At 32.9% G+C, this 13,660-nt stretch overlaps 1 protein-coding gene across 1 annotated transcript in view; it reads left to right on the top strand.

Annotated features, from left to right (window-relative positions):
* Positions 1 to 13,660, top strand: part of PCLO (piccolo presynaptic cytomatrix protein) — a 375,075-nt gene that overhangs the window by 325,285 nt on the left and 36,130 nt on the right. The window contains exons 22-23 of the mRNA XM_057731959.1: positions 8,263 to 8,404; positions 12,336 to 12,409. Coding sequence (XP_057587942.1) covers positions 8,263 to 8,404; positions 12,336 to 12,409 — 216 coding nt within the window. The remainder of the gene's footprint in view (positions 1 to 8,262; positions 8,405 to 12,335; positions 12,410 to 13,660) is intronic.

Genomic DNA, 13,660 nt, shown 5'->3' with positions numbered 1-13,660 from the left:
CGTTTAAGAATGTAAACGAGGCCTTGAGGCCAAAATATTTAAGAGCTACGGATCTATACCTGGACACAATCATAATTTTTCCAGTATTCAAGAATGTTGGATAATTAGAAGTTTCTTACAAGATATAATTATCATATCCGTCTCTAAATTTTCTTTGCCTTTTATATCTCATATTGCATTTCAGAACTCCTACTTTCTTTTCTTATTTAATGTTAATTTATAATTTAAGATTGAAAAATGATTTTTCATTTTATATTCTTATTTTAAATATTTTATTGGGCATGATTTAGATTAAATTATGATGATGTGCCCATATTCATTATTTACTTTTGCAGTTTGACTGGTAAGTTGTCTATCAACTTTAATCAGGTTGTTCCTAGCCTAAGGTAGAGTGAGGGAGTATTATAAATGTAGAATACATTTTATTTGTGTCCTTATTTTGATGATAAAATTTATCGGAAAAGCAGTTCTTTATAAGTTGTTTCTTTAATCGTCTGTTGTATTATCTATATTAGTGATCCTATACATTGCAAACTCTTGGTTGGCATAAATAACAATAGAAACACTGAAGATCATCCCTTTGATTCAAATGTGAGGAAAAGTTAAGTTTCTTACCTCTTACCTAATCCTTGATCTTTAATTTTAAGTATATAATTTAGTGTGTTTTTAAATAATTAAAGCTAAAAGGGGAATTCTGAAAATATGTATTTTTCATTTACAGGAAATACTATCTGCATTACCCATTTTAGTTGCTCATCATTTATTCACACTCATACACGCAATTTTTCTAATGAGTACTATGTTTCAGAAATTATTCAGTGTTAGTGATTCTGCAGTGAACACAATAGACAGAAGTCACTGTCCCCATAAATCTCCCATCCTCGTGATATTTATCAAATAAACAATTAAAGATTTGTGGGAAGAATTTGAAGACTGACAAAAGCATGAGTTTTGTCTATCTTCAACTGAAATTGAAGAAGAACATTGCAGTTAGTCCTTGACGTAAGTTTCTATGCAACCAGCCACCATCATGTTTAGAAATATCTGAAAATAGAATTGTATGGTTATTTGTTCTGGTCTGGTTCTCATAATCTTTACAGTTCACTGGGATAAAACTAAATATAGGAGGAGAGAAAGTGTTTGAAAATGATCTATTGGGAGAAGGTAGGAATATTAATGAAATTAGAGACATTAGATTCCATTGCACTGGACATGTGTTTATCAAATAATTGTCCAAATTCCTCTTTAGTTTATGGCCATTGACTACATTTGAATGATACGAAAAATAATACTCAGTGTTTGTTGTGGCATTAGCCATGTAAATCAGCATGCTATTATTTCTATTTGTTTACACTGGAAATGTCTCCTTTGGGAAGGATTTTTATATAAATCAAACTATTTGGATTCCATTTAAGGATAACATCCTTGTTATCTAAGTATTTATGATCTAGGTGATCAGTTTCAGGATTATGTAAGAACATTTTTCAAAATGGACTATTTTTATAATTACTTTCACTCATTTGTTTTGCAAGCAAACTGCAAGAGAGAATATTTCAGTTTCAAAAGAGAATGTAATAACTATCCAAAAAATTGAGTTTCCCCTGAAAATTGATGTAGCTCTTGAATATTTTTTTCTTTCAAATATGATTCTCCTTACTATTTATCTTTTATCCATTATATACTGTGAAATTTTGGTCCCCACTTAAACTGTATTTTAAGTGGCTTCTTCCAAAACAATTTCTGAACCAAAAACACCTTTAGAAAGGAAGACACACTTCAAGGGCAACATTATACATAAGTGCAAGAACTATAGTACACTGAGCCATCACAAATTGTATTTATGTAAGAAAAAAATACTCTCTACCATGTTATTAAGCTAACTTAACTCTCATTTCTAAATACATGTTGTATTGAAGTTATATACTATTACTTTTGTTCCCTAAAGTGATCATTGATCCTATTATCCGTAAAGCTAAGGAGTGAGTGGGAGACACCTGCAAAATGGTGATGCGTTAGATCAAAAAATATTGAATTGATTATTAAAACGTCTTGAAAAAGTCAGTTGTAAGGCCAACGTGGATGGAGAGGGAAGAGTGCAAACATGATGGAACGCTTTACCGCCTTTCCCGAGACATAGAAAAAGAGAGGCATCGCACCTTCATCTTGCTCTCTGAAAGAAGCTACTATGTGAATAATATGGAATATCTTAAGGGACATATTTTGATTTTTATAAGTTTGTTATAACTTTCTGATAGATATAAGTAGTTTTTCTGAATGACCAAGCCCAATGGTAGTGTTAATTTCATCCTCAACGACCCTGGGAGAGAAGTAATATAATCACCAATAATTTTTCATTTATAAAATATTTCAGTGACATCCTTCCTTCCACTGCCCCCACCCAAGGGTTTACAAATGACTGATACATTGTAGAAATCAGAGTTGTCTATTTTAAATACTTTTATTTGTGAAAATTTGTAATTTGGAGGGATGTGAACACTCCTACAAATAGTTGTACCATTTTTCTAGTGTCTTGTTTCTTTTCAGTTTTTCCAAGTTGGACAATGAATATACTGAAGTACATTCAGAAAAAAAGTATATTGAATTTCCAAAGTCCCTGTAAGATGCAACATCCCTCCTTAATACCCCTGGAGGGTGCTTAGAAAACCTAAAAATGTCATTGTACATAATTCAAGGGAAAACCCACCAGTAGTGCTAGTAACAGTGGAAACTAAAATCTGGCATTTTTCAGGTCCACATCCAACTCCAATCAACAAATGAGCTAAAACTGCAAGATCTCTTTAGTAAATATAACAAAACAACAGCAATAATAAAAGATAGATAAATACAGTGAAAGGTAAAAGAGATAAAGTAGAAAAGGTCACTAAAGTAAATACCAGCTAAATTAAAGTTAAAGGTAGCTAAAGAACCAAGGGGGGAAAAAAAAGTGCATGCTATAAGTATATAATTTCTAAAATAGCCAGGCAGTTATTTCAGTTCCATCATTATACTATTGGAATAAACAAAAGAATTATTGATTTATTTCTCTTAATTTCAAACAGTTGATCCTAAAATCTTAGTACATTGTATCTATGATGATGATATTAATACTGCATCAACCAAGTAATTTGGGAAATTAGAGGTTACCTACATAATAAATTACTCCTGAAATATTTGGAAATACCTTTGTGCTAGACCAAAGATATAAAACCAGTGGAAGAACAGCACAGGAAGTGAGGCTTCATGCATTCCAAGTACTGCATTCTAAGGTAGGCAACCTCTCTTAATTCGAGACAATTCAATATGATAGAAAAGTGGCTGAGCACTTTTTAGTTTTGATTTGTGACCTGGAACAAGTCACTTGAACTCACCAGGGCTCAGGTTTTCTATAAGCAAGATGATGGTTCTGGAACAGGTTATATTTAGATTCCTTACCAACTATGAAGTTCCATGATTCCACAATTGTAAAGCCATCTACAATTCCGATCCCAGACTTTGAGTGTGGTGCTGCCATCGTGTGGTATGTACAGCGATAGTTCTGCATTTTTTAAGTATGTATAGGTAGTAGAGGGGAAACATCAACAGAGCAAACTAATGGAAGACAGATGTGCAGTCAAAGAGAGACTACCAGGTTTAATTAAGATTAGCCACAGAGGAGTAATAAAACAAAATGATGTCTAGCCACCTAGCAGCCGCGTAAAATGAAGAGGCCAAAGAATAATTTAAAACAGATTGAATTGCCTCACAGAAGATAAAATTTGTTTACCTGAAATGCCCTCTCAAAAACTGAGTCACAAGATGATTCAGTATGCTAGTATTTATTCTTCTAGCATACAGGGACCCTCTCTATAGGAGTGGGTTTATTCCATCTCATATTTATATGATACATTCTTTTTTTCTAGTTGGTACTTAATAGTACAAATAAAAATTCAAAAAGATAGTAGCTCCCTTCCAAATTGTAACTCATTAAGAAAATGGCTCCAAAAATGTTTTTCATTATTAAATGTCTTGATTCTAATGTAAAACAAATATTTTCATATGTAATATACAGGTGAATAGTACATGATTTTTGAAATTCAGATTTCAAGACTTGGAAGGATAAAGCAGAGGCAGAATATTTTTAAATTGTTTATCAAAATTATGGAAAGTCATATTTAGTTTTAATGTTTTAAAATAGTATAAGAACATAGACAGAGAGACATTAAATTATACTGAAACATAAACGGGAACTCTCTACCTGTCTGTACACCAAGAGGTGCAATCAACCTAAGTACTAGTATCTACATCAGCACCCTCTAGTGCCTCCCATGCAATGTTACCATACATATTATTTTGTCATTCCAATTTAGAAATATATGTATATTATTCATGGTCTGTTAATGAATTTTTTAATTCACAAGGCTATGCCCTCCCATGTTTCATGTATTGTCATTAAATCTTTCACTCAAACCAGTTTTGGGGGACCTGGGATAACAAAACATCTGGTTGAGTGATCACATTTTTCTATACAGTATGACAGATTAAAGTTGAATCCCTGCTTTTAAAAGCTACCAAAAAAACTAGATTACCCAAAGTTTCATTGGCAAAGAATACAGGGTTAAGAAAAAAAACCCTATATTATGGTATCTTTGATGAGATGTTTTTGATTTGTATCAACACAGAACTGGATAAAAACAAGTGAAAAATCTACTAAATCCCTCAGATGTTTTAAGTTGTTTGGTTAAAGGAAAGAATTATTAATATATTATAATTATTATTATTACAATTTTACTATCAACTTATTAAATAGTGCTTCAGCATAGTTCCAGGATTAAGCTTTTAAGAAGGCTGGCATGCAGCAAACACGGGTAGGTTCAGTTTCCAAAAACCACATGAATGTAACAACTATAATTAAAGGTAGAAAGTGACAATTGCCATAAAAAATACACAAATTATGTGCTATAAGAGTCTAGATACAGAAGTTCACTTCTGACTGTGAAGGTGAGGAAAATGTATGAAGCACATCCCATCTGAGCTGAGCCTTTCTGAATGAATATAATTTAGGCATGAGAAAGGGACAGGGTCAGAGGAGGGCATAACAAAATTGGGAAGAAGAGGCTTGGCTAGAGCTCCAGAGGAGAAAAGCCAAACCATAGGGATTCAGAGTGAGTGGTCTGAATGGGCTTCACTGAAGAGCATGCACAGGAAAATTACAGGAGGTACCTGTGGAAAGGAGCAGATGATAAAGGATTTCGAATTTGACCGAAATTATGAGATGTCTTGAAATTACGATCTGGTCTCCAATATTAAATCCTAAAAGCACTTTATTCATTGAGATGTTTGCAGTGATACAGATTTAGTTCAGTTTAATAGGGTTGATGGTTTCTTATGTGGGGGCTGATTCAATGAAAAGAAATCCACAGAGTGTTGTTTCAAGTAACTGAAAAAAGAACTATTTGGACTCTTAGCACCAGCTTATTGAAACCTCAGCATTTCTGTGTTTTAAATCTCACTTTATGCTGTGTAGTTCTGCACAGGGAAGATCCATTCTGCATTTTAATTTATTTCATTTTCAGAAACTAAATCTCAGGCTGTCTATCTCTATGCTTGCATACCAGGTTAAGAAAAAATTCAGTCATGTACCAGATGTTATATTAAGATAATGCCAAATATCTATAGATTCATTTGAATGATTTGCCTAACTGCCCAAAATTTCTTTAGATTCAGCTTTACATGTACTTTTGTTTTGCAAAAATATTAAGGTAGACTTAGACGTATTCTGAAATATGTATATGTTTCCTATATTTAGTTTTCTTTCTTTTAATATTTCTGATAAAATATTAGTTGGTTGGTTGCATTTAAAATATTGACAACACTTGCATAGGTTTTCCAAATGAAATTTCTATTCACTTAGGCAATATGAAAAAGACTCTTTCCTTAAATTTATTTCTAGCCTGTTCCTTTCCTATTATTATATTGTTTTACATTCTGTTCACATTTTCCAATTTCCCAGAAGAGGAATAGAACTAGAAATTGCATCAAGTAAGATCAAAGTTTTCAAAAGAAAAGAGTGGATATTTTTAAATATAAATAATAAGACATCATTTCTATAATGTGGATATTTTGATATACTGTGAGATTTCTCTGGGATAAAGTTTTAAATTAGTAAAGATAAATTGATTTTAAAATTAATGTCTATTAATTGCTTTGTCTTTGAAAATAGTACATTGAGATTTTCCAGTTGATGAAATTAAATCTTTACATTCCATATCATACTAAAAAATATTAACAATCTAGTTGGTTGGATTATATAATGACAATCAAAAAGTATGTTAGCTTTTCCTTGTTTACAGTCAGTTGACTTATCTGACTCATTATGTGGTTGGTTATACAGTTTAATCTACTTTATAATGTTCATAATTTTATATCAGTCATGTTACCTTTACAATTTTTAACTTATCCTTTTAAAAAGTCTTTAACACTAAATACTTCAGCTGGGTTTCTTCTACAGAAGTCAAAGAAAATATTAAACAAACATTATGACTATTATTCTTTTCCTGCAAATCCAGTCCTATGAGTTACTCTTAGTTCACTGGTGACTGGCTATTTAACAGGATTCAGGCGCTTTTCTAACTAGCTATTCCCAATTTATAGACACCTGGTATATAACTAACTAATTATCAAACATTTCTTCCTTCTCCATTCTGGGAAAGGAATCCTGCTATGACTGGAATGAATAGTATGAAAATTTCTGATAGCTTTAGAGAAACTGCTCGTTCAGAAATGGAAGGGAAGCAGTGAGGAAAAGCTAAACCTTTGCAAGACTTGATCCTGGCTAATCTGACGGAGAGTTTCCTGCCCTCGAATGATTTCCTTCACAGTACCTATGCTTTTCGCTTTGTTTGGACATATGGGTTAACACTCCACTGGATTGTCATTGTGTTTTTGTACATTGCCTTAAGAAAAATGTTGATAATTTAGGATCATTAAATGATCATCAACCCTTTACCCAGTAGTGTGGATCTATCCAACTGCTTAAGAAACTCCTGAGTGAACAAGAGGAGAGTATTTATGGAGGAGACAGACTCTTAAGCAGTTCTGCAGCCTAGAACACATCTAAAAGTAGAAGAGTATCAAGGTGAATTCATTGTCAGGGACCAGGTATGGTCAAAGACACTGGGGAACAGCCGTTGACAATAAAGCCCTGAAGAAGAGATTGGGGGTACCGTACATAAAATCACAAGACAAAGAAGAGTGAGTTACTGAGTTCCTGCTTTATCTCACTCCTCATATTCAAAGTCTGGAGGGGGGCTTTATTGACCCCATTATTTTCAAGATGAGGAAACTGAGACTTCCTAGAGTTACTTCAGCAGGAGTTGGGATTCAACACCAGATCCGTATAATCAGACCTCATGCTCTTAAACTCTGACCACGCGGCAGAAGACAAATGACAATTTCAAAAATTTGCCTAGATCTTCCCTCCCCGCAGAAAAAGAGGAAACACTTGCCTTCTCTTCATTCCTTTTGCATCAAAATTACTCCCAAATTTCTAATCTAGAACTCTGCTAACAATATTACCATTCTCTTACTGCATGATTTATAACACAAATTCATAACGCTTCTATGGGAATATGGATTCTTATATTCAAAAAATCAAACACATGGGTTATTTGGAATAAGTCCCAGTCATACACTTGGACATGCCTAAGGGGAAACAAATATCTTCAAATTTAAAAACCTGCTGGAGGTAGTTGGTAGAGCTACATATGCAAACAAGTCCAGAATTTTCAATCATTTCCTGAAATCATCTATTCTATTTTGCATTTTCACTTCTCAGGAGAAAAGCAAATTATTTGTTATTGATATAGAAAATAATTAAGCAATTTTCATGTATTCTGTCATTTCTATTTACCCAGGTCTTCCCAAAGTCCTTTCTCCATGAAATAGCCACAATTCTTATTTGTTTGCTATATCACTATTGCAATACTGTACAAAGAAATCACACATAGTAATAATACTATTTAACTCAGTCTAAAAATCCGATAGTTGACTCCTAGAAATTTTTTTTTTCTTTTATATCCAACAAAAACAATCAAGGGCTTTAGTGTTGCCACTGAGAGTTACTGGGTAAGGAAAAGAAAATGAAAGGCAGGTTAAGAAATGTGGAGTCCTTGTTAGAGCTGTTTCTTTACACATGTAAATGAAGAAAACATATAAGTATGAATTTGGAGGTCAATGGGAGGTCCATTGATTGACTGTGGTGTTGACTCTTCCCACACCATGCAGCCAAGCCCACCAATCACCGGCCTGCAGAAAGCTCCGTGTCTACTGGCTCCTCGGGCAGCAGCTTTGGCAGTGGGTATAGCGTGGACAGTGAAGGAAGCAGCGGCACTGCAGGGGAGACTAATCTATTTCCTATTCCAAGGATGTAAGTGGTTCTTTTTTTTTTCACTACAGAGTTAACAGCCTCATGAGTAAGCTTTTCTTAACATTGAAAAGGAAATAACTAGATAATTACCCAAGTCTGAGTCAGTGTCCCTGAAGCACTTCAACTGTTTATGCCTGCATAAAAAGTAGACTGTTCAGAAAAGACTGGATTAATTTAGTGAATTCTAAGCATGTATGGTGGTCACCGCCAGGACTATTTAATCAGTACATTCTGTATTTCATAGAAAAACTGCTAAAATAATAACCTGGCTTTGCCTGAATCAAGTTCAGCAGCAGTAATACATGAATGCTTTAATCGCATAATGCATAGATTAATTTGTTTTCAATCAGGAGATATTTAAACATATTTAAATAACTCATATTGGAAATAGATGACACATTGGGCTACTCATATAGACTACAACTATGAATTCTCTACCATTAAAATGGAAGATTTTGAAGTGGTTCCATATTTTCCAGAACAAATAACAAGCAGTACATAGGTCCCTGAATAGATACTCTAGGAATAAAGTTCATTTATAATATGTTAAGCCTCAAGAAAATCATATTGCAAATAAAATGGAAAACTAAAGCAGATTGTGTTTAGAATGTGTTAGAATGGGTTTAGTCATACTGGTGGCAAAATTTAGCCGCATCCAAGATAAATCCAAGATAAATATGTTATCTCTATTCCAATATCAAAATTTAAACTTCCCAACTTTCGCCAGTAACTAGTTTTCTAAGCCTTCAAAAACACCATTGGACCATGCAGCTCCAGGATCTAGGCCAGGGTGAGTCCAGCCTGCTGCCTGGTTTTGTAAGGCCTGCGAAGCACTAAAAATGGCTTTTGCATTTTTAAATGTTTCCCCAAAACCCAGAAGAATAGCATTTTGTGACATGATAATTACATGAATTTGAAATTTCAGTGTCTGTATATTAAGTTTTATTGGAACATGGCCACACCAGTTCGCTTACGTGCTGCCTAATGTTGTCTGTGCTCTACAGGCACGCTTGTATAATTACAACAGGGGCCATTCAAATTATTCACTGTCTGGCCCTTTGCAGAGTGAATTTGCAGACCCCTGGTCTAGGCCGTTGTTAAAGGGTCTTTATCATTTTCTCTGTTGAATGAAACCTTCTCTGGAAGTGGAACTTCTACTCCTATGGAAAGCAGCATAACAGGGAAAGTGGATTTGTACAGTGAAAAATGTGTTTATTCTGTGATTTTCAGGTTACATTTTTTCCTACTTAAATTTACTAATTATTGGGTTATCTGTCCATCTCTTTTTTTTTAAGACCTACGGTGTAGATTCAATGGAGTTATTTGTATTTAATCAGTTCTTTTTTATTGGCAATTATTTCTAAAAGGAGTGTGATCTCATTAGTCCACAGACTCTGATGATCCAATTTAACTGAAGAGAATTTCCACAAATTCATTACGTTCCTTTCTCCAAGCTGGGAACATCATATAAGTTTTTAAAGATTTTGAACCATACATCACTTACTATCCTTCCAATTTATCTGTACCTTTCAAAATATATAATTTAACACTGCTGATAAAATTATAACTTCCAGAGCGTAAAATACATTATTTCCTCAACATCTGAATGTCTGAAGTGGAAGTAGATTGGTTTTTTTTAACATACAAACCACATTTCAGTTTTGTTTTTTCCCCATTTTCCTGTTTCTCTTGTAAATCAAAAGTTTTAAAACTGCCTAAAAGGCTATTGGTTTTGCCATATGCGCACAAAGAAAATTCTCTTTTCTAAAGCCTTACAGAATATATGTAAGAAGCAGTATTTGGTGGTTCTTTTCTATCTCCTTTGGTATCTAATACAATTATTACTTGGACTAGCTAAGTGTTCGATAACTATTTGGTAATTATTTAACAAATATAAATTATAACCTGTGCAGTCGGAATGTTCTGAGCTGAAGATTATTTATTGAGAATTCAGAAAAATTTCATCCTTTGTGACTCACAGTTACATTTCCTTTGTACTTCATTTAGTTTCACAGTGCTGCAAGTTTTCTGTATAATCTTAGAAATGCACCTAACATGGATTTTGGCTAAGTTCCAAATGTTAAAATCAGTTTTCATTAGAAGCAAATACTGCAGCTGAATAGCATCATTAAAATATGAGATCTAGGCCTCAAGATCAAATAAAAATTATCAAAAACTTGATTACAATTATTAAAAATGATACATAGGTTGTTGAAGTTTGGCATGGTATAGGATGGTAATTGTTCAGTACTCTCATCTGCTCGATTAGCACTACTAAAATGTTATCCTCACTTCCAATTGACTTTGGCTCAATAACAAGATGTGTTTTGGCTTGCTCTACTATTACAGTGCACTGCTAAAGGTAAGGTTGCTACTAAAGCTTTCTCCCTGTCTAATCGTAGCAAAGTTAATTTTTTTAACTTATCAACTCTTTGTCTTGAATCTCATTGAAGTGATTACACAAATTGAAGTTTTATGCATTGCTTGATCAAGACTTTTTTGTATATATTCAGATGCAGACTATATATAATTACATATATATAATTTCTAACATTTCTTCATGCACTTTATCCTTCACATAATCACTTAATAAAAATTTGTGTTTAAAACTTTGACCTAGAATTGTCATGTTGGAACAATGTAATGGCTTTCAAGATAAAATAATTTTTGAATTTATATCAGTTCCTCTTTCATTATATGCAGAACCGTTTCAGTAGAATGCTAAGAGGATCTTTAGAGCAGTTTTCAAGTAAGATCTAATTGGATTCTTAAGAAATAAATATGGTTAATTTTCAGCTGGTTGGGCAAACTAAGTATTTTTGTAAGAATGAATTGTGAATAAATACTGCTATGTTTGAATTATTGTCTAGAAAGTATAGTATCAAGACATTCCTTTGTTCAAGCACCTTTTTTAACCCTTAAGCATTTTTATTCCGTCTTTTTAGAATATCTTATATAACTACATATAAAGGCAACTTCAAAATCTTTTGTATGCCATGTAGCTTTTTCTCTGAAGAAATAAGAAATGACCTATAGTCTTTTTGGCTGTTATATTATCAATATTCTGAACCCACAGTGCCCAGAGTATAATGAATTCTTCAAATGCTTAGCCTTTCAAGAAGTTTAAGGCTGAAACTAAAAATGGTTTGCAGCCTATAGCTGGATTCTAAAGCCATTATGTACATATATACCTATTAATACTTTATATGTATTGATTATTATGATGTTGCAGGCACTGTGTTAAGCACTTATACCATTTTCCGTGTGATTTTTTATACCCAAAAGGTAGCTCATATTACTACCCTTAAATTACAAAAGAAGAAATAGTCTTCCCCAGATTAAGTAGATTTACCTTAAATGATGCATAGCATAAAGTAGCAAAGCCAGAGGCAGGGACCAAGCAGTATGACTTCAGGAGCCAATATGCTGCACACAGCTGAAAATGCAGGAAGGATCTGAAAGAAGGAAAAATGCATGTGATTACAGTATTATATTTATAAGTTATTGAATTCAAAATTTCCCTCCTCACCAAAGGATCTATGCCACTCATCACAATAAAGTATGGAGATATAAAAAAATCTGCTCCTTCTTGAGTTAAAAATGGCAAAAAACAAACAAACCCCCAATTCTAAAACAAAATTTGAAGATTTCATGATGGTTATTTCTTTGATAAATGAGTCCATGAATAATAGGACACTGAATTTTGAGATACTATGTTGGGACTAAACAGGAATGATAAACAAATGTCCACTTTAAAATTAACATGATATAGAGCAATTTATTGTGTTTATACAATTTTTGCCATTCAAGTAATTTGTTGCAGGTCTAAATATATGATGTCATTCTATTTTTTCAAACTTGGACTACCCATTTGAAATTATATAAATATATATAAACCGAATCTATAAACTTCTATTTCATTTTTAAACAGAGGAAAGATGGGGCAGAATGGGCAAGAGCCTATAAAACAGCCAGGAGTAGGCGTAGGACTAGCAGACACTGAAGGTAAGTTAAAATTTACAATACTGGATTTTGGTTGTATCTGTATGCTATACTGTTTGCTTTGTTTTTGTTTTAATATTAATGCTAATTTCTAAGTACTGATACCGAAAGCACTAGGAAGTAAGTCACCATTATCCATATGATCTATTACATTAGAATGACTTTGTCACTTCATTTAACAATTTTCCAGTTTCCTTACTCATATTTAACATTTAAGCACTTTGGGGTAATACAAATTTTAAAGGGAAAGAAGAATGAGGATTACAGAAAGAAACAAAGACTTTCTCAAGGAAAAAATATCTTCTTGAAATTTAAAAAAAAAATTATTTAACATACTATGGTGTAAAGAAACTAATGGTGTAAAACTCTTTTTATAGAAAATATAATGACTGAACTAACTTCTAAAGTGAAAACTTAATTTGAAATTAAACTTTGTTTTATTAAATAGTATTATAAATGTATTACACAATGCAAAAAATATCCTTCTCTTCAACACATAATCAGTATCTCTAAGGTGCACAATGACATCCTTCATTTAAAAAAAATCTTTCATAATATTGTTATAAGATCTGATAGCACTGGTATCCATCATGATCTAAACCAACCTCTCAATAATTTTAACTATTCTGAGTACTTAACATTATTCTAAGTACTTTTCACATATTACCTTTTTTAATTCTTATAATACCTATGAAGGTACTTGGTTTTACATGAAAAGAAACTGAACTGCAAACATCATACAAGATAAGAGCAAGTGATTGAATTCAAGAAAATGATGCCAAGTCACATGCTATTAAAAAGAATGATTAATGACATGGTATCACAAGGACATTCAATAGGGAAATAGGAAACCCAAATTTGAGATTCAAATCTTGTCTTCACTGGTGACCCGATCTTGCTGTCTTTAGAAACCTCATCTGAAAAATGCTGGGTTTAAGTAATGCTTAAGTTCCTAGTGGACTTAAGTAGATATCACATATTTCTTGTTCTACTAAAAAATTTTTTTGAACTCATTCAAAGACTGTGCTTCCTCTACTTGTTGCCATGGTCCCAGGGTCCCAGTCTCAATCCACCATTCCTTTTACCTACCTTCTTTCTGCATAAACTCATCAAGTTGTCTATATGTTGATTACCTTCCAAGCTCACTGCAATTCACACTCAGGTGTCTGCCAGCCATTTGTGTCCAACCAAGAAAATAGACATCATGTTAAAAATATGCGTATTTTAAAAATAGGACATTTATGGCTGGCAATT

The sequence above is a fragment of the Hippopotamus amphibius genome, chromosome 4 (genome assembly GCF_030028045.1).
Source record: "Hippopotamus amphibius kiboko isolate mHipAmp2 chromosome 4, mHipAmp2.hap2, whole genome shotgun sequence".
NCBI classification, from domain to species: Eukaryota; Metazoa; Chordata; class Mammalia; order Artiodactyla; family Hippopotamidae; genus Hippopotamus; species Hippopotamus amphibius.
The sequence above is the reverse complement of the archived record's forward strand: the minus strand, read 5'-3'. Positions and strand labels throughout refer to the sequence as shown.